Source organism: Lucilia sericata, unplaced genomic scaffold, assembly GCF_015586225.1.
Source record: "Lucilia sericata isolate MDLA Ls3-8-SP2 unplaced genomic scaffold, ASM1558622v1 Contig000042F_arrow, whole genome shotgun sequence".
NCBI lineage: Eukaryota > Metazoa > Arthropoda > Insecta > Diptera > Calliphoridae > Lucilia > Lucilia sericata.
In genome coordinates, this window is record NW_023994080.1 from 83016 (window position 1) to 107789 (window position 24774).

Here is a 24774-nt window from a genome sequence, read left to right on the forward strand (position 1 = left end):
TTTTGTATATTATTTTTTTCTCCATTTCATGATTGAAATCTTAAAAATTGCATCACTTATGTACGATTCATTTACATATAGTTTTTTTTTTTTTTTTAACAAAATCGTTGAATAATTTAAAAGTAGGGTGGTAATTTTTTAAATAAAAATTCATTAAAATAGAACTAGTTCTAGAGCTCCTAGAAGAAGGTTTATATGTTCTCAAAAACTTTTTTAGAAAAAGTTATGAGGTTGACAAGTTCGAACAAAAATCATTGCTTAAAGAGCTGGTTCCAAAATAGTTCTATAGAACGAGTTTGTACGCGATAACGCTTCCACTAGTTTCGAAGTGCAATACCAAACTATTTTTCCCTATTTCTAAGATTTATAAATATTTTGAGATTTTTTTAAATAAATTGCAAAAGCTTTATAGGATTTTATTTAGGACATAAATATTACATACTAAACGATAATATGTATCTAGATCTAGCTAGCCTCTATATGATGCTCTCAGAGAGAAGATAATAGCTCCACGGAGATCAGATAAGAATGCTGATATCAGCAATTACAGGACACTGTGTCATACTTGGCATTCATGCCAGAAGACTATGTTGTGAATACAATGACCTCTCGAGAATCTGTCATATTGGAGAGGAAGATAAGACAGTGTTCCATCTAATCTGCTACTGCCGACATTTATCGAGAATAGAGAACGTTACTTTAGTATTCCTATTCTGTCAGATATACATGAACTATTTAGGATAAATTTTAATCATATTCTCATCTTTATAAACATAACCTGAAGGTTTAATTCTAGAAGCAGTGAGTAATACTAATAGTAACTAATAGCACAGACTCCTACAACCTCTAGATACAGGCTCCTAAAATCTCCAGGGTATCGCAATGGTATAAGAAAATAAATGCACCATAGTGAGCTGCTCATGGATTATCTGCCAATAGAACCTAACATAACCTAATATCTGCAATGTCATATCAATTTCAGAATATTGCAAGATGAACAGAATGATTTTTCTTTTCATTTTCCGCTTTCAAAATTATTTGCGAACCAATGAAACTTCTTATTACTTAAATTTAATTGGTTCGGCCCGTATTGGCACTTTCCGACCTGATTAAAGTTTTAAGCGTTTGTATTTTATACCGAACCACACTTTTCGAAATTCAACAAGATTATAAAAGCCTCACTACTATATAAATTGCATATATATAATGACTTATTCAAGCTTTTTGGAGTTTTCTGTTCTCCATCATAACCACCATATGTTGTTTAAAAAATGCTGGCAAAAAGAGTCATTAAAGGAAAAAGAAAAGAAAAATAAAGACCTCAATTACCAAAATAAAACTTCTTTGGGGTTTAAGAAACAAAAAACACATCGTATAAGAAAACAAGTTGCACTTTTATAACTTTTACTGTCTCAAGGATTTATTATTATTGTTAAACTTGAACAAAAAGTTGCAGCATCAACAAAACAAATGTTTCACCCATTTTATAGCGGGTGCACAATCATATAAAAAACTCAATGATGATGATAATAATGACAATGTTCATGATCACACAATCATGTTGGTGACGAAGATGCCTTTAGTTTTAGTTTATATATGATGATGTCATAGCATCATTTATTATTATTTGGTTGTTGTTGTTGTTTATAAATTAAATAACAAATCAACTGGATTTATGTTTAATTTTTTCCTCTGGTTGTTATTTTATTTAAATTGCAGCAATTTAAAAGATTTCCAGTACAAAACGATCAGGCCAACCGACAGACACTATGACACAATAAATCCAATTGTTATTTTTTATTGTTTATTATTGTTTATTGTTTTTTCATATAATTGAAATCGCTCTGTTAAGGATTTTCCAAAGCAATTGTTTTTTTTTTTAATTTTATTCCACACCTTCAATGATTTGCCATCATGGTCATTCAAATCATTTAAAGTGGCGAAAAGTATATGTATGTATGTGTAGTATCATAACAGTCAATCAATTTAAAATAATATTTATCATCTATTGAACTTTTATCTAAATTATTGTTATTAGTTGTGTTTTGTTGCTAACGTTCAAAGGCAATTTCATATAAATTTAAAATTTATAAACGTTAGGAGTTAACGTGTAAAATTATACAAGTTAATTTTAACGTCGATAAAAGTGCTACCAATTCAAAAATAAAAATACAAATATTAATGTGTTTATGTCAAACAATAAAAAAATATTTTAAAATAAAATTTAAATCAAAAAAAAATATCAAATAAAAAAACCTTTTTTAAGAAAATGTAAATAATTTTAAGATTTAGCAGATTTCTTCTGTGGAGTGATGCCAAGTCAGGTAATGTTCGTTTTGTTGCTAACTTTAAGCGTTAACACTCATTGATAGCAACAAAACACAACTATTATTGTTTTGAACAGTATTATACTGTTAATATTGATTGCTCTAGTGCTAAAAACACCATTTCCATTGCTAAATATTTTGTGATTTTACTTTAAGGTTGTAAAAGTTGGCATTTAGAAAGCTTGATGTGTTTACTAGAAAAATAAATGTTAATTAAAATACAATTGTTTATATTGTGTTAACTATTTTATGTTTCTTTTGTAAATTAGATTATAGCAAGTCTTCCGCTGACAGACAGTTCAGAAGTGAGTTATTTTTGATATTTCCATAAATGTACATACTATATAGAATAATAATTGTTCAATTTACAACATTGTCCTACGAATGAAATAGTTTATACTTTAGGTGTTCATCGGAAAAGTTCTTCAATTCATATAGAAAATGGTTACCTAGCGTGTCAAACTTAAGAAGACTAAATCTTTAAAAAAAAATTACTTCTGCAGAACCTGTCAGGATGAAGAGGAAGATGTTACTTACTCTTCCTCACAATTGATATATTCCTCTTCATACTGACAGCTTCTGCAGAAGTCATTTTTTGGAACATATAGTCTTCTGGCATGTAGCTAAGCTTACGGAAATGTCTACTCGTGATGGTTTGGGAGTTCTGTAGGCAATATTGTTTGTTAGTTCTCCCAGACTAATCAGAGTTGAACGCAACTTCCTAAGCCAATACTGTCTTCTTTCCTCAAAACCTGCAAAACAAAATGAAACTTAAACATTCGGTATTTACAACAATTTGTTAATTTTGCTGCAAAAACAAAAAAAAAACATTAATTTGTTACTTTTTAAAACTTTATAAACAAATGAATTATATTTCTTTATAATTGTGGTTGTTGTTGCGTTTTTATTATTTACTTAAAAATAAATCAAAATAATAAGGGGTTATGTCTTTAAAAAGAATTAACAAAAAAATTAAAGAAAACAAAAAAAAACAAGAAGAACGACAACAAAATTTCGCCTTCAATTTGAAGTAAATTAAAACATTATTTAGTCTTGTTTTCTCTAAAGGTTTGTTATTTTTTTTTAATAAATATTTTTTGTTTTTGGTTTTATCTTAACAATTTTGTTAACAACAACTACAATAAAAATGACGAAAACTTGAAAAATCACTGTTGGTATGACATCACCTTTTTCTTGTCTGATTTTAAGACAAATATGAGAGAGAAACAAAAAATACAACAAATCTGGTAGAAACAACAACAACAAAAATGATAAAACTCTAAACTACGTAAAAATTAAATATCTCATGAAAAAAAAGCAACATAAATGCGAACTTATCACTAGTTTTTATGAAGAAAGTATTAAGTCAAATGAAACTAGTTTCAAAATAAAATCGTTTTCTAAATAACTTAAACAAATCATAGGGTTTAAACTTAATTGAATCTAAAATTTCACAAAATTTTTTGCTTTTTCAATGACTTCAACTTGTCCTATTGTGTACCTTGGGTGAGTTAGTGGTTAATGTTCTGGTCTGTTAGACCGAAAGTCGTGGGTGCGATTCCCACCTGAGACATTGGAAAAGGATCGCACAAAATGCCCAAAGGAGGCTTAGATGTATTTCTTCGAATTTGATGTAACATACATCCAACCTTTCAAACTAACTAACTACTCAACCAATTCAAAAAAACTCTAATCTTGATTTAGAACACTTTTGAAGTAAATGCGCCTTATAATGTGTTTAATTCTAACGTGTTTTTGTAATTTTAAAATGTCTTTGTATTTGTGACGTTAGTAAATGTTATTATTGTTATTCAGTTCTTAGTTAACAATAAAATCTTAAGTTTTTCTAAAGACTTAACCCAAAAAAATATTTACATTATTTACATATGAACAAGAAAATTGAAGTCAAAATAATACTTTCAACACCTATTGTATTTGACAAGAAGTCAACAAAAGCCAGATGGTACGGACAATAGGATAAAAAGTATATCAATCTAAAAATGTTCCATTGTTTTAATAACATTGTTTTTGTATGCAAACTTAAACAAATATGATCTTTTATTTTTAAATGGTGATACAAATCTGATCCATTGAGGTTGATAGTTTCATACAAAAAGAGTCACCCTAATTCATATATGCATATCTTAAATTGTGCGATTCTTTACACTAAGTTTTGTCGGATTTTTATTACAAAAAAGAAGAAAGAAAAATGTATCTAAACAAGTCACTAAAATAGCAGCTGATGCAAACGACCGACCGACAATCAATTAGAAACGTCAAATACATTCGTTTGGTTTATCACCTCCACGCAAAAAAACCAAATTAATAGAAAAATAAAATTCCTAATGTCAATTTATTTATTTGTGTATGTGTGTGTCATGCCGTGCCGTATGCAAATTAATAAATATTTAAATGACAATCAATTTAGAGAATTAAATAAAACATTTAAAACAAAACGAGTTTTTGCATTTCCAATCGCAATTTTCAAAATCGCATTTGAAATTTTGTGAATGAAATTTTGTTGTTGTTTTAGTTTTAAACGAAAAACGAAAACAACTGCCGCCTAAACACGATTGTAATTGTATAAAATTAAGTCGATTTGTATGCCTTATTAAATGCATTTTTATTATAAATTTATTGAATAAAAAAAAAATCTTGTGATGATTAAAATATTTGTGTAGGATGTGTGTTTAATGACTGGAATACTTGTTCCATATTTAGAAATACAAATATGTGTATTGTTTTTGTTTCCAAAACTGGTAAATTGTCAACTAATAAGTGTCAAAATACTAGCAAATTCTTATAATTATAAATCGAAACTTTTTTAAGGACTTTCATTTTTAAATCAAGAATATCATTTAGGAAACAGCACAGAACCACTTCTTCTAGATTCCAGCACTATATTCTTCAAGAGCATACATGAAACTAATGATTTTGTTATTACTTCTAGAACACATTCTGTAATAGTTTTATGTGCCTACATATGAAATTTAAATATTTTTCTATAAAATTTTCCAATAAAAATTGTTTTTTTTTTATTGTACACATTTATTTAAATTAAGTTAAATTTATCACACATTATATAAATATTTATAAAATAACAAGTAATTTCACGTAATACAGTTAGTGAAAACAAAAAATTACTCTAAATATATTTTAAATATTATATTCTAATCTCATTTTAAATGGAATTTATTGACATCACTCTATATAGATTCTTTGTAACTATTGTTACTAATATTTATTACATTTGTTCTATATTAGAATATTGTACGTAAAACTATGCAATTGAAATTGTAGCAACGTTTATATTTTTATAAGGAAAAAAGGGTGCGTTAAACTAGAAATTTACTTGGTCATCCCTAGATACGCAAAGTAGGCATAAAGTCTCGTTATTCTATAATAGGAAAACAGATTAATTGCGACGAACGCCTAAATCTTAGCTATTCAAGTTTTTTTACAGTGTAAACATGGTTTAACTAAAACTAGGGAACTCAAGAAAACTAATTTTTTCACTATGTAATGAGAACAACTCTACCTAACTATGTACTATCAAACAATTTGTTTCTTTTTTTAATTTTTTTTATAAAAAAAATAATATAAAATGCGTTGTACGCGTGAATACTTTTGAATATAAAAACCAAGTTAATAACCCTTTGTTATGCTGCTTCTTTTTCGACTAAGGAAATACGAAATCAAAATTAACGCAACAACAACTTGAAAGAGTAAAACAGAACATAAAACTTGTGTAATACTTTGTTGCGTTCTTGTATTTCAAACGAAACCAAGTGAGATTTAAAATGTTTTAGTTGTTTCAAGTTGTTAAAATTTGTTACACTTTTCTGGTGTCATTAAAAATGTCATTGTTATTATTTGGAAATCTTATATTTCAATGTCAGTTTTTGGGCCGACATTAAAAAAAGCAACCAAAATAAATGTATGTTTATGATGTGTTGACACCATGTGTAAAAAAGTGTTGGCGTTGTTGACATTAATGATGCCAACTTAAATAGCAAAACTTTGTATGTATATTTTTATGTAAAAATAAATATGTAATTTAAAGCATTTTTTTTAAAATTCCAAATTGCATATTTTGTTTAAGGGCACTTGTTTTACAATATAACAACAAAAGTAACGACGACGACGACAACCTGTAGCTGTTGATGCCTCAATATTTTGTTGATTAGAATAATGTGGGAATACAATAGTAGTGGTGGTAGGTTGTAGTGGTGGCGGCAGTGATACTCACAGCGAAATCAACAATCCATAACCGGCAATATTGACTTTAACAGCACCATTTTCTGTTGTAGTTTTGAAATTAAATAAAGTATAGACTGTTAGACTCTTAACTATAGACACTTCTGTTGGGTCTAAATTAAAAACTAGTCTATAGTGTGGAATATAGTCTAGTCTATAGTCATGACTATAGTTTAATTAATAGTCTGTACTATTGTCTGGTCTATAGTCTATAGTCTGGAACATGACTAAAATGTGGACTACAATATAGTCTACAGTCTGGTCAATAGTCTAGTCTATAGTCGGGGCTATAGTCTAGTCTGTAGTCTAGTGTATAGTCTAGTCTGTAGTCTTGTGTATATTCTACTCTATAGTTTGGGCTATAGTCTAGTATATAGTCCAGTCTATAATCTGGACTATAGTCTAGTCTACAGTCAGGGCAATAGTAAAGTCTATAGTCAGAACTATATTTTAGTTTATAGTATAGACTATAGTCTAGTCTATAGTATGGAATATAGTCTAGTCTATAGTCTAGTCTATAGTATGGACTGTAGTCTAGTCAATAGTATAGACTATTGTATAGTCTTGTCCATAGTCTGGACTATCTAGTCTACAGTCATGTCAATAGTCTAGTCTGTAGTCTGAACTGAAGTATGGTCTACAGTATGGACTATAGTCTAGTCTAAAGTTTAGTTTACATTATCGATTATAGTCCAGTCTATAATCTGGCCTATAGTCTAATCTCTTGTCTGGACTATAGTGTAGTATATAGTATGGATTTTAGTCTATAATCTGGACTTTAGTGTCGTATATATTCTAGTCTATAGACTGACTTTTCAATAATCTCAATGCAGTAGACAGTTCTATACTTGGAAATGGTGTAGTAATAAAAAAATCTACACTTGTATACATAGTTTGCAATGGAGACAAGAGTGCATATTTACCAATAGTATTTCATGACATTAAAGGAATTCTATCTTTGAGTTCACTTCATAATTTTAATAACAAGATTTTAAATCGTTATTGTTATTTATTTAAAAGATTAATAACATAAACTAACGCTGAAACTGTAAACACGACTCTCAGAATGTTTTAACAGCTTCTTTTCCAATAATATAGCCCCCAAAGTTTCATGTTTATTGATTACATTCTAGCCCAAATACACTGAGAACAATTTATGATTCTGTCTGATAATCTTAACCTCAAACAGATCGAGATACTGTAGAATCTGATAAAATCCTAAGGTCTAATCAAAATCCACAATATAAACCTTTATAGCCGATATTTCGGGAATACAGTGAATTGAAGAAAACAAAAGTTTAATTCTTTTGTAGCGCTTCGTTTGCTTATATTAGTAGCTATTGTTTGTTGCTGTCGCTACTGTTTCTCCCCATGTTGTTGGTGTTTCGTTATCAATGTTGCAGCAGTTTTTAGTGGTGGCGTATTCTTGAGGTTGTACGCGGTAAATGTTGTTTAAATGAAAACTCCAAAAATAAATAATAAACTACAACATACTACCGCCAACGCCGGTCTCACTAAATCAGCCAACCAGCAAATTTACAAAAAAAGAAACAACATCCATAAACATACACACACACAGACAGACAAAATTAAATAAAAATAAACTGAGCAAGGCTTTTGTTGTTGTAAATATGTTTGTAATTAAACCAAAATAACAACAACAGAAATTCTCTTATTTTGACGTTTGTTTTGAGCCAGAAACTGAAACAGCAACTGTTAACGCCTTCGTTCGTACGTTATACGCCAAATATTAAAATTGGCATAACGACATGAGCGTAACTGTTTGTTGCTATCGTCGTACGTACGTAGTCGTAGCAGCTCACGGTCTTCTGCAGCTTTTTCTATAAACCGTAGTAGCAGAGATTCATTCCACTGCTTTTGTATTACGTTGGTTGAATGTTTCGCTTTCGTGCTTCGTGCTGACGCTCTTTTTTCATAATTCTTAATTATTTGTTTGATTTTTATTGTCGCTCAGTGTACTAACACTGCCAACAACAAACACCTGGTTAACAGAGTTTAAGCGTTGTTAGTAGAGGCGATCGTTGTTAGTCGTTGTCGAGAAGCCGTCTATTTTGGTGGAATTGTGTATAAATCCAAGTCGCTCGCGTGTTTTTGTTTTGATTTAATACTAGAACAAAAAAAAGAAACAAATTAAATTTATCTCTAATATATATAAAACGAACATTATTTAGTTGTAATTAAAGTGTAAAATATATAAAAAAGAATCCATTAATTTGAAAAGTTCTTTAAACTTTTTTTTAAAATACTTATATTTCCAATGAGAGACAATTAAACTAAATAAAATAATTGCAAAGAAAGAACAATATGTGTTGCTTCTGATTTTCATTAATACGCTTTACGACGTCGTCACTTACTCATTTTTAGCTGTTGCTAAAAATGTCTATTTGTTCCTATTCTGCTGGTAGTTTAGCTTGACCAGTATGGAGTTTTGGCTATTGCGTTTCCCCTTTTGTTATCGCCCGTTGGTCAGTCGAACCCATTTCAACGTCATTACATTGTTGATGATGTCAGTAAGAGAAGATATAAATCGCCCGCTCACTTGTTCAGCATTGTTATTAAATCCGTTTGCTCAACGTAATCATTGGCGTGTCTCCTCCAACCAACCAAATAACCATTCATTCACCCATAGAAAACCCTGCTGTTCGGGGTAGATGTACCGAATTAGTTCTTTTACCTATCATGGTAAATGTCAAATGTGTCAAATGATCTAAAAATATTTCAAGTGAAATATTTCAATTGAAAAAAAGAGGTGGTTTATGTTAAACACTCAGAAAACTGTTAGGAATTCTTTCCTCGCTAACACAATTTTCTCTAAGTGTATGCATTTTTTTAATAAAAATCTCTGGCTTTGTTAGGTGGAGTGCAATTTTATGTATTTATTGTCTGTCTATCCATTTATCCAGAGTATATGGTGTACTGTGCTGTAATGAAATGATGAAAATTCATTCCATCACCCATTTGTAGTTTGTTGCTGTTGTTGCAAATTGTTTATTTGTTTGGAATTTTTATTATGGTTTGTTGTGGGGTGTTTTACTTTTGCTTTTTTTTTTGCATTACAAATTTCCACATAAATCATTCAATTCAATTTCTTTCAATAATAGGAATACATTAAAATATCTTTAGACTAGATCTTTTGAGTATTTTAGACAATTATTTGTCGTCGCGCCTGCGTTCATTTTAATTTAAAATAAATTTCATTTTATTCCCTCCCCTTAAACTTGCAATTATGCAGCCAACAATAGACAATTACTGTACTGTTGTGAAAATCTTAAACAGCGACACATTCTTGATCGTATCCAGTGTGTTTTGTATCTTAATTTGTTGTGTGATTTCATATCTGCCAGTGCTTAACCAAAATTCAAGGGCAAATGGATTATATGTATGTAAATTGTTTTTAGTTATATGTAAGCAGAATGTTACAAGTGTACACTGAAAAAAGAGTTATGATTAACATAATTTGCACTCTGAATTACTATTGCGATTTGACTCGTTCCCACGACACATTCTTAATTCGATTTGACAGTTCATGTTGTTTGTTTTGTTTCATTTTTATTTTCTTCCAACTATGAAATGGAAACAAACAGCTGATTATAATAAATACTCAAAATACAGATTCGCTATTCGGTTCTGAATTGGAGAACAACTCTCGCGTCATCGCCATTATTTTTTAAGGACCGTCAGGCTTGTGTTTATTGTTAGGCTTTCAACGGAGTTGCGCACTTGTGAGGTGCATTACTTTGTGTAATTTTGCAGTTATACATTGTCTGCATCAGTCCGGTGCTGTCAACCGTTTATTCCCTCGTTCCAAAAAAACTCTTCAACTTTACTGGTGGAGTATCATCGAAAACTCAAAATTTACTTAGTGTTTGAAGGTTCCTAGCTTCCTTTATGAAGAATTGGAAGATTTCCTTTAAACGAATGAATGAAATTTAATCCTTATGTTTTCGTGACGAAATCCGAAACAGCTGCTTAGTTTCAGCAATGAAAGAAATCGTGAAAAGCTCAATATATTTGGAGGGAAATTTCACTCGCGATTAGAACTATTTGTAAAAGAGAATCTGTTTTGAGAAGTTCCGTTTTTAGGTGTTACAGCATATAAAGTATAAAAATCTTAAACATTCGTATGAACATTTAAAAATGTTTAATTAATTTTTATCTATTTAAAACGGCCACAGGTGAACAATAAAATTACATTTAATGATTTGATTTAGAGCTTTATTCAAATGTTTTCAATTTACAATTTTACTAATTGATGTTCGACGACCGCATTCTAATTAATATTCGATAGATGAGAGGAAAGTGGGTGCAAGTTTACAGCTAAATAAAAAGTGTGCTTCAAACCGCACTAACAAACAGCTTTATTATAAACTATTATTAAATTAGATAGAAAATTTACAACAAATCAATCAATGAACGATCAGTGGTGGGCAGAAAGAGAACAAGTTGCACATAATTTATTAAAAGAAAGCCGTAAACATATGTTGATTTTGTTTGAAATTATTATCATTGTTAAACATGAAAATAATAAATTTCGTTCCCTGTTGGCTTTACTTGCCGAGACCGTTCTAGTATGTATTTATTTGAGTGATCTGTTATACTTGTGATATTTTAACACTTTGTTAAACTATTGTTATTATTGAATGAAGAGGAGGCGTTTGATTTTTGAGTAGGCGTTTTTCTCGTAATCATTTGACATAACTTAATATCATCTTAAATATTCTGGTTTTAACTATTTATGGGAACTTTTATATTTTTGAACAAAACAGCAAATAAATCAATAAAAATTAAATATTTTTTTAAAGATTCTAATGCTAATAAGATGATGTTAAAGATTTGTCTGTATTTAGATAAAACGATAAAATTTGTTTTTAAATTAATCAATAATGAACGTATTAGAAAATAAAAACATTACTTTGCTCACGAATATCTTCAATTTTGAATTGTTTGGGTACAACTCTAAAAAATGTCGATGTACGCATTAATGTTTTTTAATTGTTAAAGTAGCCGTTGACGTCTCAGTCATGAACGTTGACGTTTCTGAGACTGTATTCGATAAATATGTGAAAATAATGACTAATGCCTTTGCCACTTTTCGTTTGTCTATTTTTGGTCAAACAGGCATTAACTTTGTTCTTCTTTTTATCGCAAAATAAAGAAACAAATTGTTTCTTTTTTTTTTGTTCACATATTTTTTTAACATTTGTTTTTATCAAATATCATGCTGAGGATTTAATTTAATTTAAAACAAAATACACTGAAAGAAATTTGTTGAAGAAGATCTTCTCAATGTAATAAACAATGTTAGTTTAAAAACTATATTTAAACTTTAGCAATGAATTTCCCCCAAATTGACATATTCTATAAATCCTAACTAGTGATCTTACTACGTGGAAAGTATTCATTTACAATAGTCATTTACAATTATCATCATATCTAAATTGTTATGTTTGTATTTGATTAAATTAAAACACAAATGATTTCAATGAACTCTAAATGATTACTTCTTACTATTTCGCTGAATTCTTTTCTATTTCTACCTTTCTTTTAAATCTTCTTGATTTTTTTGCACTTGCGTGTAATGAAATTAATCATAAATTAAGATTCTAATTATTTTCTCTCTTCGTTGGTTTTCGTTTTTAACGTTGTTGTCATAGTTTCTGTTCCAAGAGAATTAGCGGTAGAAATAGCAGAATCAAGGGAATTGAATTACTATTACAATTCCCTCACAAACTTCTACTTTTTATTGTTCTGTGTCTACTTCTTCGTAGATACATATGCCAACAGCAAATTGTTGAAAAAAGAGTATGGTGTCTGTCCAGCCCCATACACTAAGCATCCGGTTTGACTTGGTTTGGAAACATTAGACAACCAACAATAGTTTTATTTTGGTTAATTTAAATTTTTGTAAAAAAAGTGTAAATGAAAATTTGAAGCAACGAAAAAAAGAGTTTTAAATATTCCCATGATTAGAAACGAAAGATCTGAATTAAATCACCTTTTTCTAGACACAACGAAACGAACTTAATCATTTTAACGAAAACGAATTTGAAAAAAAAAAATAAGATTAATAAAAGTGTATGCATAAATTTGATAAACATTTTGGAACGGTGAAAAAACGTATATTTTTTGAAGGAGGCCCTCTAGCAGCTAAAGAACAAAATTTGTCTCACAATAATAGTACAATGCATTCACGAACCTCCACTACTTCATCGTCATTGATGAAGAAACGTGGCCAGGCTCAAGGCACTACCACAGCATTGGTACCTTCTCGTGGACCACCCATAACTACCAATATTGACGATCACAATGCTATCTATCAGCATCAGTTTAAACATGAAAAGACCATAGAAGCAGTTATTACCGATTATCCGGGTGTGGCGCCTGCCTCGGCTACGCCACAAGAACGTTTTTCATATGATCGTTCCTTAGTTTTGCGTAATAGCTTCCGTAATGGTAGCTCTCGTACACCCGAAGTTGACTTAACATCCGGTGCAGTAGGTGGGCAACATCATGAATTGCACGAATCGTTTCAACAAGTAACACGTAACAAACGGATTTCCACTGAGGTATTGGGCTCAAGTGTTGAGAGTACCAAGACCTCACAACGAGGACCCAGTGGACATCGTCGCATTACCACTCATATAGTGCGCAAGGTTACTACGCTTAGTCGTGCCGAAGAGCAACAATTGCCACCAGAAGATTTGTTGCCACCGGCTAAAATGTTGCGTAGTTCTGATTTGGAATATCGTCATACGTTACCTATAAGTACTGCTCTACCAGCAATAGAGCCCGCATATTCTACAACTACAAAAACTCAACGCACCAAGGTATTCTTGATGATTTAGATTAAAACAAAACTAAAGAAAATAATAGCAACAAAAAGATGATGCTTATATTATTAATGACCAAAAACTTTATATGGCCTAAAGGTTACTAATTCAAAAAATATAAATTACATAATAAATTGAAACTTTTTTAAACACATTTTTTTCCGCACACACACTCTCCTACTCCCTAATATCTTTGAATATTTTTTTTTAATTAAACAATTAAATTTTCTCTCCATTAACAGATCTCCGATATTGTTGTTGGCCAAGAGGACAAAGTATCTGCACGTGAGGCACTTTTGCGTTGGGCTCGTCGCTCTACTGCTCGGTATCCGGGAGTTCGTGTCAATGATTTCACAACATCATGGCGCGATGGTTTGGCATTCTCAGCACTTGTACATCGTAATCGACCGGACTTGCTTGACTGGCGAAAGGCAAGAAACGATCGACCAAGAGAACGTTTGGAGAATGCCTTCCATATTGTTGAGAAGGAATATGGTGTTACACGTCTATTAGATCCAGAAGGTAAGTTAGAAATATCTCCTCATAACAAATGTATTTTAAATTTACTTTCTTTTTCATTGCTTAGATGTTGACACTAACGAACCCGATGAGAAATCATTAATTACTTACATATCATCTTTGTATGATGTGTTCCCCGAACCACCTGCCATTCATCCCCTCTTTGACATGGAGTCACAACGCCGGGTTCACGAATATCGTGACTTGGCTCAACAGTTCATCTATTGGTGTCGCGAAAAGACCGCTTACTTGCAGGAACGTTCATTCCCGCCCACATTGATTGAATTGAAACGTTTGCTTAGCGACCTGCATCACTTCCGCAACGAGGAAGTGTCCGTTCGCAAGCGAGAAAAAACCAAATTGGTACAAATCTACAAGGAACTTGAGCGGTACTTTGAAAGTATCGGCGAAATTGATGTGGAGACGGAATTGCGTCCCGAGGCCATTGAAAAGGCCTGGTATCGCATGCAGACCGCTCTGCAAGATCGTGAAATGATATTGCAGCAAGAAATCGATCGTCTGGAACGTTTGCAGCGTCTTGCTGATAAAGTCGAACGCGAAATTAAGCATGTCGATGTCAAACTGACCGACCTTGAAAGTCGCATTAACGAAGAAGCCAGACGTATCGAACGCTTGCATCCAGTGGATGCAAAGAATATTGTCGAATCATTAGAAACTGAAATTCGTCATTTGGAAGAGCCCATACAAGACATGAATCAAGATTGCCACGTTCTCAATGAAGGCCGTTATCCCCATGTGGCCGAACTGCATAAAAAAGTCAATAAACTACATCAACGCTGGGCTCAACTTCGAACTACATTCCATACAAATCTTGTGCAAAAATTAACCGGCCTCAAATACCCCGTCCAAGAAACAACCTTGACACGCCAAAAGCGCGTTGTCGTAGAATCACGACAAATTGAAACAAATCCTCATTTCAGAGATTTACAAGAACACATCGAATGGTGCCAAAACAAATTGAAACAACTTCTTGCCGCCGACTATGGTACAGATTTGCCATCCGTCAAAGAAGAACTTGATCGTCAACAGCGTGAACACAAAATCATCGATCAATTCCACAGTAAGATACTCAACGACGAACGCCAACAAACGAAATTCACTGGCGATGAATTGAATCTGTATCAACAACGTTTGAATCAATTGCAAAAAATCTATGCCGAACTATTGAGTACCTCAACTAAACGATTATCCGATTTGGATTCATTGCAACATTTCCTGGCTCAAGCATCGGCCGAATTGCAGTGGTTAAACGAAAAGGAACAAATAGAAATAACTCGCGATTGGGCAGACAAACAATTGGATTTGCCCTCTGTGCACAGATATTATGAGGTAAGTTTTTGTTTGTTTGTTTTTTCTGTTTAATCCTTTAAATATACTTTATGTTTGTATATAAGTCAGTGGTTAGCAAGTTGAGCACAAATTATTGAATAATCTTGTATGTCTCAGCATGTTAATATGAATTTCTTTGAAATTAATGTTTGCTTTTGATGCTGACCACTGCTTAATACATATAGACATACATACGTATGTAGTATTAAAATTAAAATTTAAACTACAATTGACTGATTTTAATATGTATTTGCTTTGTATATGTTTAAATTGACAAGCGTGCATTTGGTAATGGAGATGAGGTGAGATTATGAAAAAATAAAAATTCTATTCCTTGCATCCTTTTTCAGTTATTTTGTTAAACGTTTTTGTTTTAGATTTTGAGTTTATTGTTTAAATAATTGGTTTTGTTGGTGTTCTTGTTTTTAAGATCGAACTATTACCAAGTGCAACAATGTATAATAATATTCTTATATTGTTTAGCATTTTAAGTTTTAAAATATAAAATTTTGAATGTTTTCTTTAAGTGTTACATTTAATGTAATTAGTGTTTTTAAATTCATATCATATTTTTATTGCATTCATTTCCGAAGCCAGTTTAGTACGAAATTGCATGTTTTAAAACAATCAAAAAGTTTTATCATAACTGTTGATAAATTTTCATAATATCCTTATAAAATTTTAAATTTAAACAACTTTCAGTTAATAAAGTAAAATTCAAATTTGTTTGTAATTATTTGCTGTAATCAAAGCCTTCACTTGGTTCTTGTTTTAATAAGCTAATCATTGTCAACCTTTAATAAAGAAATTGAATTTTATTGAGAATTAACAAGATTAATCGGAATTTGGCGAAGCTAAAAGAAAAGCAAAATTGAAACCATTCCCATAGAAATGTATAACAGGCGTGAATTTATTATGAAATAAACTATACTAGGTTTACTCCTTTTTAGCTGTATAAGAACGGGTTTTTGAGATGGTAATCAAATGCCAATTAATAATCAGATTAGTTAATCTAAAAATAAATTTAATCTTATGTTAATCTCCTTTGATGTTTTTGAGTACAAGATTAAACTTCGCAGTGTTGCCATACAAAACAACAGAAAACTTCACTGTTATCAAAACAATGCATATTTTATAAAAAAGAAGAAGACAATTGTAAATTTAATATGAAAATTAATGAAAACTTAAATTAAAAACAAAAAAATGTATTTTGAAGTGTCCATAATTTATACTAATCAATAAATAGAACATTTTAACGTTTATATTTATAAAAATTTTATTAATTTTTTTGCATCTGCTGTTTACCCTTTTGCATTTCGTGCTTAAGATTAAACCACCTCCATTGGGCGCTTAAACTTGCAAACAAAATTAACTAATTGAGTACTCAAAAACATCTTTCGAGGATTAATTTTAATTTAATCGCTAATTTTTCATCTAAAGATTGGCCCTAAATGTTTATTTAGTTATAAACGATTTTAATTTTAAATTATTCTTCCCTTTTACGTTTAATAAGATTGCATGAGCATCATTTAAATTGATTTTTGTTTATGTTTGTTATATAGTTCGATCTTTTCCATGTTTCTTTATTTATTTAACTTTAGTAATTTTTACATTAAAAAACTTATAATAATAATTCTCAATTTTATTTTACAGAATCTGATGTCTGAATTAGAAAAACGTGAATTACATTTTGGTACAATATTGGATCGTGGTGAAACTTTGTTGAATCAACAACATCCCGCCTCGAAATGTATTGATGGTCATTTGACTATTTTGCAACAGCAATGGGCATGGCTTTTACAATTGACCCTCTGTCTGGAGGTACATTTGAAACATGCCACTGAATATCATCAATTCTTTGCCGAGATAAAAGATGCCGAACAATGGCTGAGCAAACGTGATGAAATTTTGAATAGTGAATATTCAAAATCTGACTTTGGCTTAGATCAAGGAGAAGCTCTGCTGAGAGGCATGCAAGATTTGCGTGAAGAATTGAATGCATTTGGTGAAACAGTTGCCAACTTGCAGCATAGAGCTCAAACAATAGTACCTTTGAATAAGCGCCGCCAACCTGTCAATCGTCAGAGTCCCGTCCAAGCCATATGTGCTTATAATCAACAAGGACAAGTCCAAGTAGATAAGGGAGAGACTTGTACATTGATAGACAACTCAGGTCGTGTAAAATGGCGCGTACGTACGTCCAAAGGACAAGAAGGTTTAGTGCCCAGTGCTTGTCTATTAATGCCACCACCGGATAAGGAGGCCATTGATGCTGCCGAAAGACTTAAACGTTTGTTTGATCGCTCTGTCAGTCTGTGGCAAAAGAAACACTTGCGTCTTAGACAAAACATGATCTTTGCCACCATACGTGTTGTCAAGGGTTGGGACTTTGATCAATTCTTGGCCATGGGTCCTGAACAAAGAACTGCTATACGTCGTGCTTTAAATGACGATGCAGACAAATTGCTTAGTGAAGGTGATCCAAATGATCCTCAACTAAGACGTTTGAAACGTGAAATGGATGAAGTAAACCGTTTGTTTGATGAATTTGAAAAGCGTGCCAGAGCAGAAGGTAAATATTGCAAGAAAACTAGTAGATATCATGTATAAAGGGGTGCATAAATTTTAATTAAATCTATGATACTTCTGTGGGTGTTTGGATTTTTATTAAAAGAATTTCTTAAGTACGCACTTTAATTTTACACATTATTCTATGCGACAAGTCAGTCACACAAGGTAATACGTCAATGTGGGTTTATTAAGTTAGAATGGCAATTCAATTAATGCCCCAATTAAAGAATACAAAAAGAATAACTAACGAACATCTGTTCACAAACGTAAGCTTAGGATGTTCAACAAACATCAAATGCTTTGCCAGTTGAAATAAAGATTCGTAAGAAAAAACATTATTATTTACTAAAGAATTGTAAAACAAAAAAGAAAATGAAAAATTTATTTGCCAGTCGTAAAACAAGAGGTACAAGCTTACAAATCCTTCTTAGCTCCTTGCATTAAGCAATACAAAGAAAATTTAATTAATATTTTTGTTTTTTTCTTTTGCAGAGGAAAGTAAACAAGCCAGTCGCATCTTTACCGAAGAATGTATTGCCATTAAGGGTAAACTGGAAGATATGGCAAGAGAATTAGAGCAAATCATAAGTGCTCCTCTGCCCCGTGATCTAGACTCATTGGAACATGTTTTAGAAATCCATTCCGATTATGAACGTCGTCTACAGCTATTAGATCCCGAATTGCAGCATTTGCAAGAAACCTTCCGTACAATTGCTTTGAAAACACCAGCTCTTAAAAAGAGTTTGGATAATTTATTGATATTATGGAAGGAATTAAATACCTTGAGTAATTTACATAAAGATCGTTTGAAACTATTGGAAACATCTCTGGCTGGTCTAGAGGACAATGAACATTTCATATCGGAAATAGAAAATCAACTTGCCAGACATCAGGATCTACCCTCCACTGCCGAAGGCTTGGAAATGGTATTTAAACAGTTGACACATATGCAAGATTTGATAACACAACAACAGCCACAAATGGACAAAATGACAGATGCGGCCGATCAATTAGGACGCATGGGTGTGCCCACAAAAGTATTAAATGATTTGAAACGTCTGCATACCAATGTTGAGCGTTTGAATACACGATGGAGTACAATTTGTAATCAACTAGCTGAAAGGTATTTAGTAATTTCTTTAAATTGAAAATAATCATATTTAGAAAAAAGGCTCTAGATTTTAAAATATTAAATAGCATTTGCTGAAACAGCTCTTTAATCCTGTAAAATGTTTTCAAATATTTTTGAGTTTAAACACCTGATTTTATTCACCTGTATATAATTTTGTTGATTTACAAGTGTGTACATTTGTATCAATTATCACTTCAATATCACTCAAGTATTATTTAATGCTTGATTGATTTCGTTTAATACACACTTAATTTTCGTAATAAAACACTTTTATTTTTAAGTGTATTTTAATGAAACACCTTAAAAATATCATCGTCTTTATTTGTAAATATGTTTTTTTGTGTTCACGCTTCTTTAGTTATACGTTAATTTTGTCGGCTTTTTGTCATCATCTCTTTTTGTTTTGTAAATTTATAGAATGCGCTCATGCGAGAACGCCATAGGCCTTATGAAGAATCTCCAATTACCGCTACAGGTTGAAGAATCATGGGTGGATGGCACTATAGATAAGGTGGCAGCCATGCCGACTGCTACTTCGGCTTATGAATTGGACGTAAGTTTAAAAAATAACCCTTTTAATATTCCATTATTACAAAGTAAATTTTATTTAAATTATTATCTAATGTTTTAAGTTATGATTTTTAGATATTATTTTTTTAGCATTTTTTTATTTAAATAGTACATTCAATTTTTCAAGTTAAATTATTTTAGTTTTAGGAGATTCAATACAATTTTCTTTTTCTTTATTTTTCAAACTGCCAGTTTCTATTTTATGTAGGATTATTTTAGTATGAATTTCGATTTTCACCTTTGAAGGGACCAAACTTTTGATTTGATTTGATGATTTGAAAATAAATAAAAACACAAAGTATATATTCAATTCTTGTTATATAGAAACTGTATAGTAGTGTTTTTGTTCCTTGAAATTGGTGTTGGTCAATTACTTTAGCAAAAAAAAAAAAAAAAACAAAACTTTAAGTTTAAGTATGTGTTTTTAATATACGTTTATTTTACTTTAATGTAGTAGTTTTTCTTTGTTTCGTTTTGTGTTTTTTTTTCTGTCAAACATTTGTGTTTTTGTCTTTATAAATATATTTATATTTAAAAGGATTTTGTATGTAGTCTCGTATTATTAAAAAAACTGATAAAAAGTAGCAGTTTAAATTCTTTGGGTAGGGGTGGTAGTTTTACAATAATTGTATCTATTATGTTTATGTTTATACATTTCTTTTAAATTAGATTTTTTTACTAAATATGAAATTTAGTTGGTAAAACTGTGATACACTTAAGAACGAATCCGAAACTGTACACCAAAAAAAGTGAAATTTAATTAATAATTTCTATATTTGTTACAACTGACACACTATCTTAATCTTTACACCAACACTTGTATCCCCAAAATGAAAATGTTTGAAATGAAAATTTAAAATCGGTTTTCCTCTCTCTCCCTTCCCATTTAAATAAAACACGTAATTTTTTTTTTAATTTTTGTGTAGTTGAATTTTTGTAGTTATTTGTTTTGTATTAAATAATTTTTTAATTTTGTATTAATTTGTTTTGTTTTACTCTTAAGTTGCACTAAACAATTGTAGTCAAAGTTTAAACTAATTGTATTTTTGTCTAATTTTTTGTATTTTTCACACCACTCAAACTCAAACACAAAAACAAAAACAAAAAACAATATTACCAAAAAATCAATACACACTTATTAAATCAAACAAATTTAAAACTCCTTAAATTAAACAAACCATGGACTCCATGGTCACCATCATCAACAAACAACTTGAACTTCTACCACTACTTCTCCTTCACCTTCTAAATGTTTTTTTAAAAACAATTTTAATTCAAAAAATAAAAAAATAAAAACAAAACTTTAACAACTAAAGAAATTGCTGGGAGCTGCTATCGAACGAAAACCTAAAATCGAAAATGTCAACTTGGCTGGAGGAAAACTTATAAGAGAAGCAAAGGTAAATGATCACAAAACTTGAACTATTTCTTCTTTTCCTCTATTTTCTGTCTCTCTCACTATCTGACTGTCCCTGAAACATTGTTGAATTTGAAATAGTTTTGATAAAAGATTTAAATGTTTTGGGTAAGAACATTTGAATCTTTTTTATCTTGTAAAAGGTATATTTAATGCTTTTTTTATTGTTTAAATAAGCAAAACTTAAAATTTTATTAAAAACAACAACAAAATAATTAACAAACCATAATAAAACTCTGGTTTGCGGTGCGTTAATAACTTTGAATTAAAAATAATAAAAACTCAAAATTAATAATTATTTAAAATAAATTAAACTTAATAAAAAGCACTAAATATGAAAAGAAAATTATTCTCTCACAATATTCACCAAATATTCTACTCATAAACAATAAAATCTTAATAATTTATCTATAATTTAATAATGAAATATTACTTTACTAACCTAACAAAACTTAACATTATTATATATTATATATAACTTAACAAACAAATCAACCCAAAACCAAATAAACAAACAACAAACAAAATATACAACAAACATCATGAACAACAAACGTAAAGATTTACGATGGTAAATGTCTGCGCTTCATCGATTGGTTGCTAGAGGTGCGACCATCTTTCGCTCCACCACGACGAGATTTGCGTCCTGCCGAAAGTGATCCCGGTGCCACACAGTATTACAGCCAACGTTTGGATTTATTAAATACGAAATACGATCGACTATTGGAACAATTATCACAACGTCTTAAAACTGCCATTGAGGTAAATGGCAGTGATGGTTTGGTAAGTTGATCATTTTTTTTTATAAATTCACTTTGAAAAAAAAAATATTTACCTGATTCTTGCAAAATTATATATTTATTTAATTAAGTCGATGTTATTGAAAATATTTGAAATTTTAAGTAAATAACCTGGAATTTTAGATAAAATTTATTGTTTTATCCTAGAAACATGTTAGAACTTGTTGTACGGTAACTAGTTGTGAAACGATTGAAGTTAGAATCACTTCAGATTCTTCAACTGTAACCTTAGAACCAGTAGTATCGCAATTACTTTTGTAATCAGTTCCAATTAGAAGTTTATTTGGACTAGTCATACATTTATACTACAATAGTACTATGGAATAGCATACAAGTTCCAAAACAACTTCTTTGAACCAGTTCAAGAAATGTGATAAAATTCCCTAAAAATAATTTTGAGAACAGTTCTATTGATGTTCTGGATTCCACAGAACCAGTTCCTTAGGTGACAATTCCCATTAAAAATCAATTATAGATTATTTAGATGCGTTCTAAAACGAGTTATGGAACTAAAACTATTTTTCTATATTTGTGAATATTACTCTATGAAAGTTCCTGTCCCTATTTTCAAATATCTTTTTCTGTTATACAGCCGTTATAATCGTTTATTTAAAATTTTAATTCAAATGTAAATTCTTTACATTTCGTTTGAATATTTCTAAAAAAAAAAACGAATAAACAATTTAAAACGCATAAAATTTAAAATTATCTCAACTCCAATCAAAATTAATTTAAAATATGTGACTAAAATTAGTTATATATAAATTATTTAGATTTTTTTAATTTGCATAAATTAAAATTAAGCAAAAAAAAAATTTTAAGAAACAAAAACACCAAAACTTGTTTAAATGATCAACTATTTTATTCGAGCATAAAAGTTTTGAACAATTTATTGCTGCTGTATTATTAAGCATTCATTTAATTTAAAACAAGTTGTTATTATTTATTTATTTATTTGTTTAATCAAGCAATACAACAACCAATTTAAACAAATAGTATAGAGATATTTCCGACAAAAAAAAAAACAAAATCAATTAACAGTCTTTCACCTCTTCAATATTCTAAGTTTTTAAACTATTTTAAAAGTTTTTAAAATAAAAAAATGACTGCATACAAGCGCATTTAACGTATTGTTGTCTGTCTGTATTTCACCTTCATTTTGTCACTTTATCTTTTTAAATATGGGATTAAAATTGATAAATGAGAATTTGAATATAGTTTTTAGTTAAAAATTATATTTGCCATTTTTCATTTTTATGTGTATTGGTTTAAAAAAATTATTTGCAACTTTTACTTTTAACACATCTTGGGCATTAATTAATTAAACAAAACAAAAATCAATAACAATGACGACGTCGTTAATCTAAAAATATACAATAACATCATAAATATCGTGGTGTCAAATAAAAAATTACTTTGATAAACACTCTTAATTATAAATCATTTAGCTATACTATAGACAATTTAATATCTTTATATGAGTGGATTATTGTGGATATATGTATGAAAAATATTCAACTTATAATTCTATTAGGATGTGGGGTAACTTTTTTTCACTTTAATTGAAAATGCGCATTTTGGAAAATGTTTTGACTTCAAATCGAATCAACAGTCAAATATTGTTAGATCTTAAGAATTTTGTTCATTTTCAATTGAATTTCGAAACTTAATCTTGAATATAACTTGGTTTTGTTTTAGTCTATTAGTACGGAGATCGTGGGTTCGACTCCCATCAAAGACTCTGTCTGTTAAAGGAACGCAGTACAGTAGCGATAGCGGCCTCGGTGTATTTCTTCATATCTGATATATTCCCCTTTTAAACTGACTGAGGAATTTTTCAAATTAATTAATGTTTATAAATTTTAAACTAATACTCTTCAAAGCCTCCTATATTTTACCTATTCCTAATTGTAAGGAATTTTTCAGGCTACCTGCCTAGGTTAGTTTCTTCTCTGAAAATATTCAATAAGATTAATTATTATTGGTGTCATGAGATGTTATATGAAGCTGGAGAAATTGTGAGAAATTTGGAGACAGGCAGAGCATCGGTTAAGGGTGCCTAGAACAATTCATTCTTGCTAGCAGTTGAGAATACTGCTCCAACCGGCTCTTAACTGTGCGAGTCTGGAAAGAGTTTGTCTGGGTAATTGCCTCTCACTATCCGAAATCGCGGATGGATGTTGATTTAAGACTTTATTGAACCTGTAGCCACTAATGGCTTCTGTGGCCGCCGTTTGGTGCAATGCCTTCTGCGCGTTTATTATCGACAATTTATCGACGTCAGATGGGATGACGTCCTGAATGTCTGTAATATAACGTCGAAAGTCTGACCGAATGTATCGAGGGGTGGGATCTTTCATCAAAATTTGATGGTTGGGAATGAATGGCTGATGACATGCCACCAGGAATTGTCTAGCCAGCAACACATTATGTTGCTTGACAGACAGCATCCTGGTTAGCTCGTGTAAGTGATCCACGTTTGTCATCTTGACGCATCCGGTTGCGATTCGGGGTGCATTATTTTGGGATGTCTGCAATACTCGCCATTGTGTGTCACTGAGATAAGGGGTCTTTATTGGGGTTAGTTTGTTAGTAGTGCTGTAATCTGTCATTACGGAGGTGGAAGGTTCGATTCCCACCAAAGACTCTGGTAAAGAAGCACATAACAGGCTAGATAGTGGAGTAAATGTATATACATTCTCCTTTAAAACTAACTAAAGAATTTTTGAAGTTTTAAAATTTCTAACTAATACTGTTCAAATCCGCCTATTGTACACCTATTCCTAAAACGAATATCAAAATTTATATAAAAATTATAAACTTTGATATTAGGTTAGTAGTGGTTAGTGTTCTAGCCTGGTAGACCGAAGGTGATAGGTTCGATTCCCACCTGAGGCACTGGATAAGAAGCGCACAACAGGCCCTATTGAGGCCTAAGTGTATTTCTTTGGATTTGATGTATATATGTATGTATGTATAT

At 30.6% G+C, this 24774-nt stretch overlaps 1 protein-coding gene across 42 annotated transcripts in view; it reads left to right on the forward strand.

Moving 5' to 3' along the window:
- The window catches only part of LOC119614011 (microtubule-actin cross-linking factor 1), a 144513-nt gene that overhangs the window by 74580 nt on the left and 45159 nt on the right, over positions 1 to 24774 (forward strand). For 17 of the 42 annotated variants that reach the window (XR_005232300.1, XR_005232297.1, XM_037970105.1 and 14 more), the window contains exons 1-9: positions 12611 to 13432; positions 13678 to 13957; positions 14022 to 15304; positions 15583 to 15606; positions 16958 to 17876; positions 18368 to 18998; positions 19425 to 19560; positions 20894 to 20977; positions 21556 to 21777. Coding sequence is in view for 40 of the 42 variants with exons in the window: in XM_037970105.1 (XP_037826033.1) it covers positions 12683 to 13432; positions 13678 to 13957; positions 14022 to 15304; positions 15583 to 15606; positions 16958 to 17876; positions 18368 to 18998; positions 19425 to 19560; positions 20894 to 20977; positions 21556 to 21777 (4329 nt within the window). In the remaining 2 variants the exon portion in view is untranslated. Of the gene's footprint in view, positions 1 to 8648; positions 8779 to 12610; positions 13433 to 13677; positions 13958 to 14021; positions 15305 to 15582; positions 15607 to 16957; positions 17877 to 18367; positions 18999 to 19424; positions 19561 to 20893; positions 20978 to 21555; positions 21778 to 24774 lie in introns of those variants that run through there. The other 25 variants (XM_037970232.1, XM_037970339.1, XM_037970321.1 and 22 more) reach the window with 9 other exon arrangements.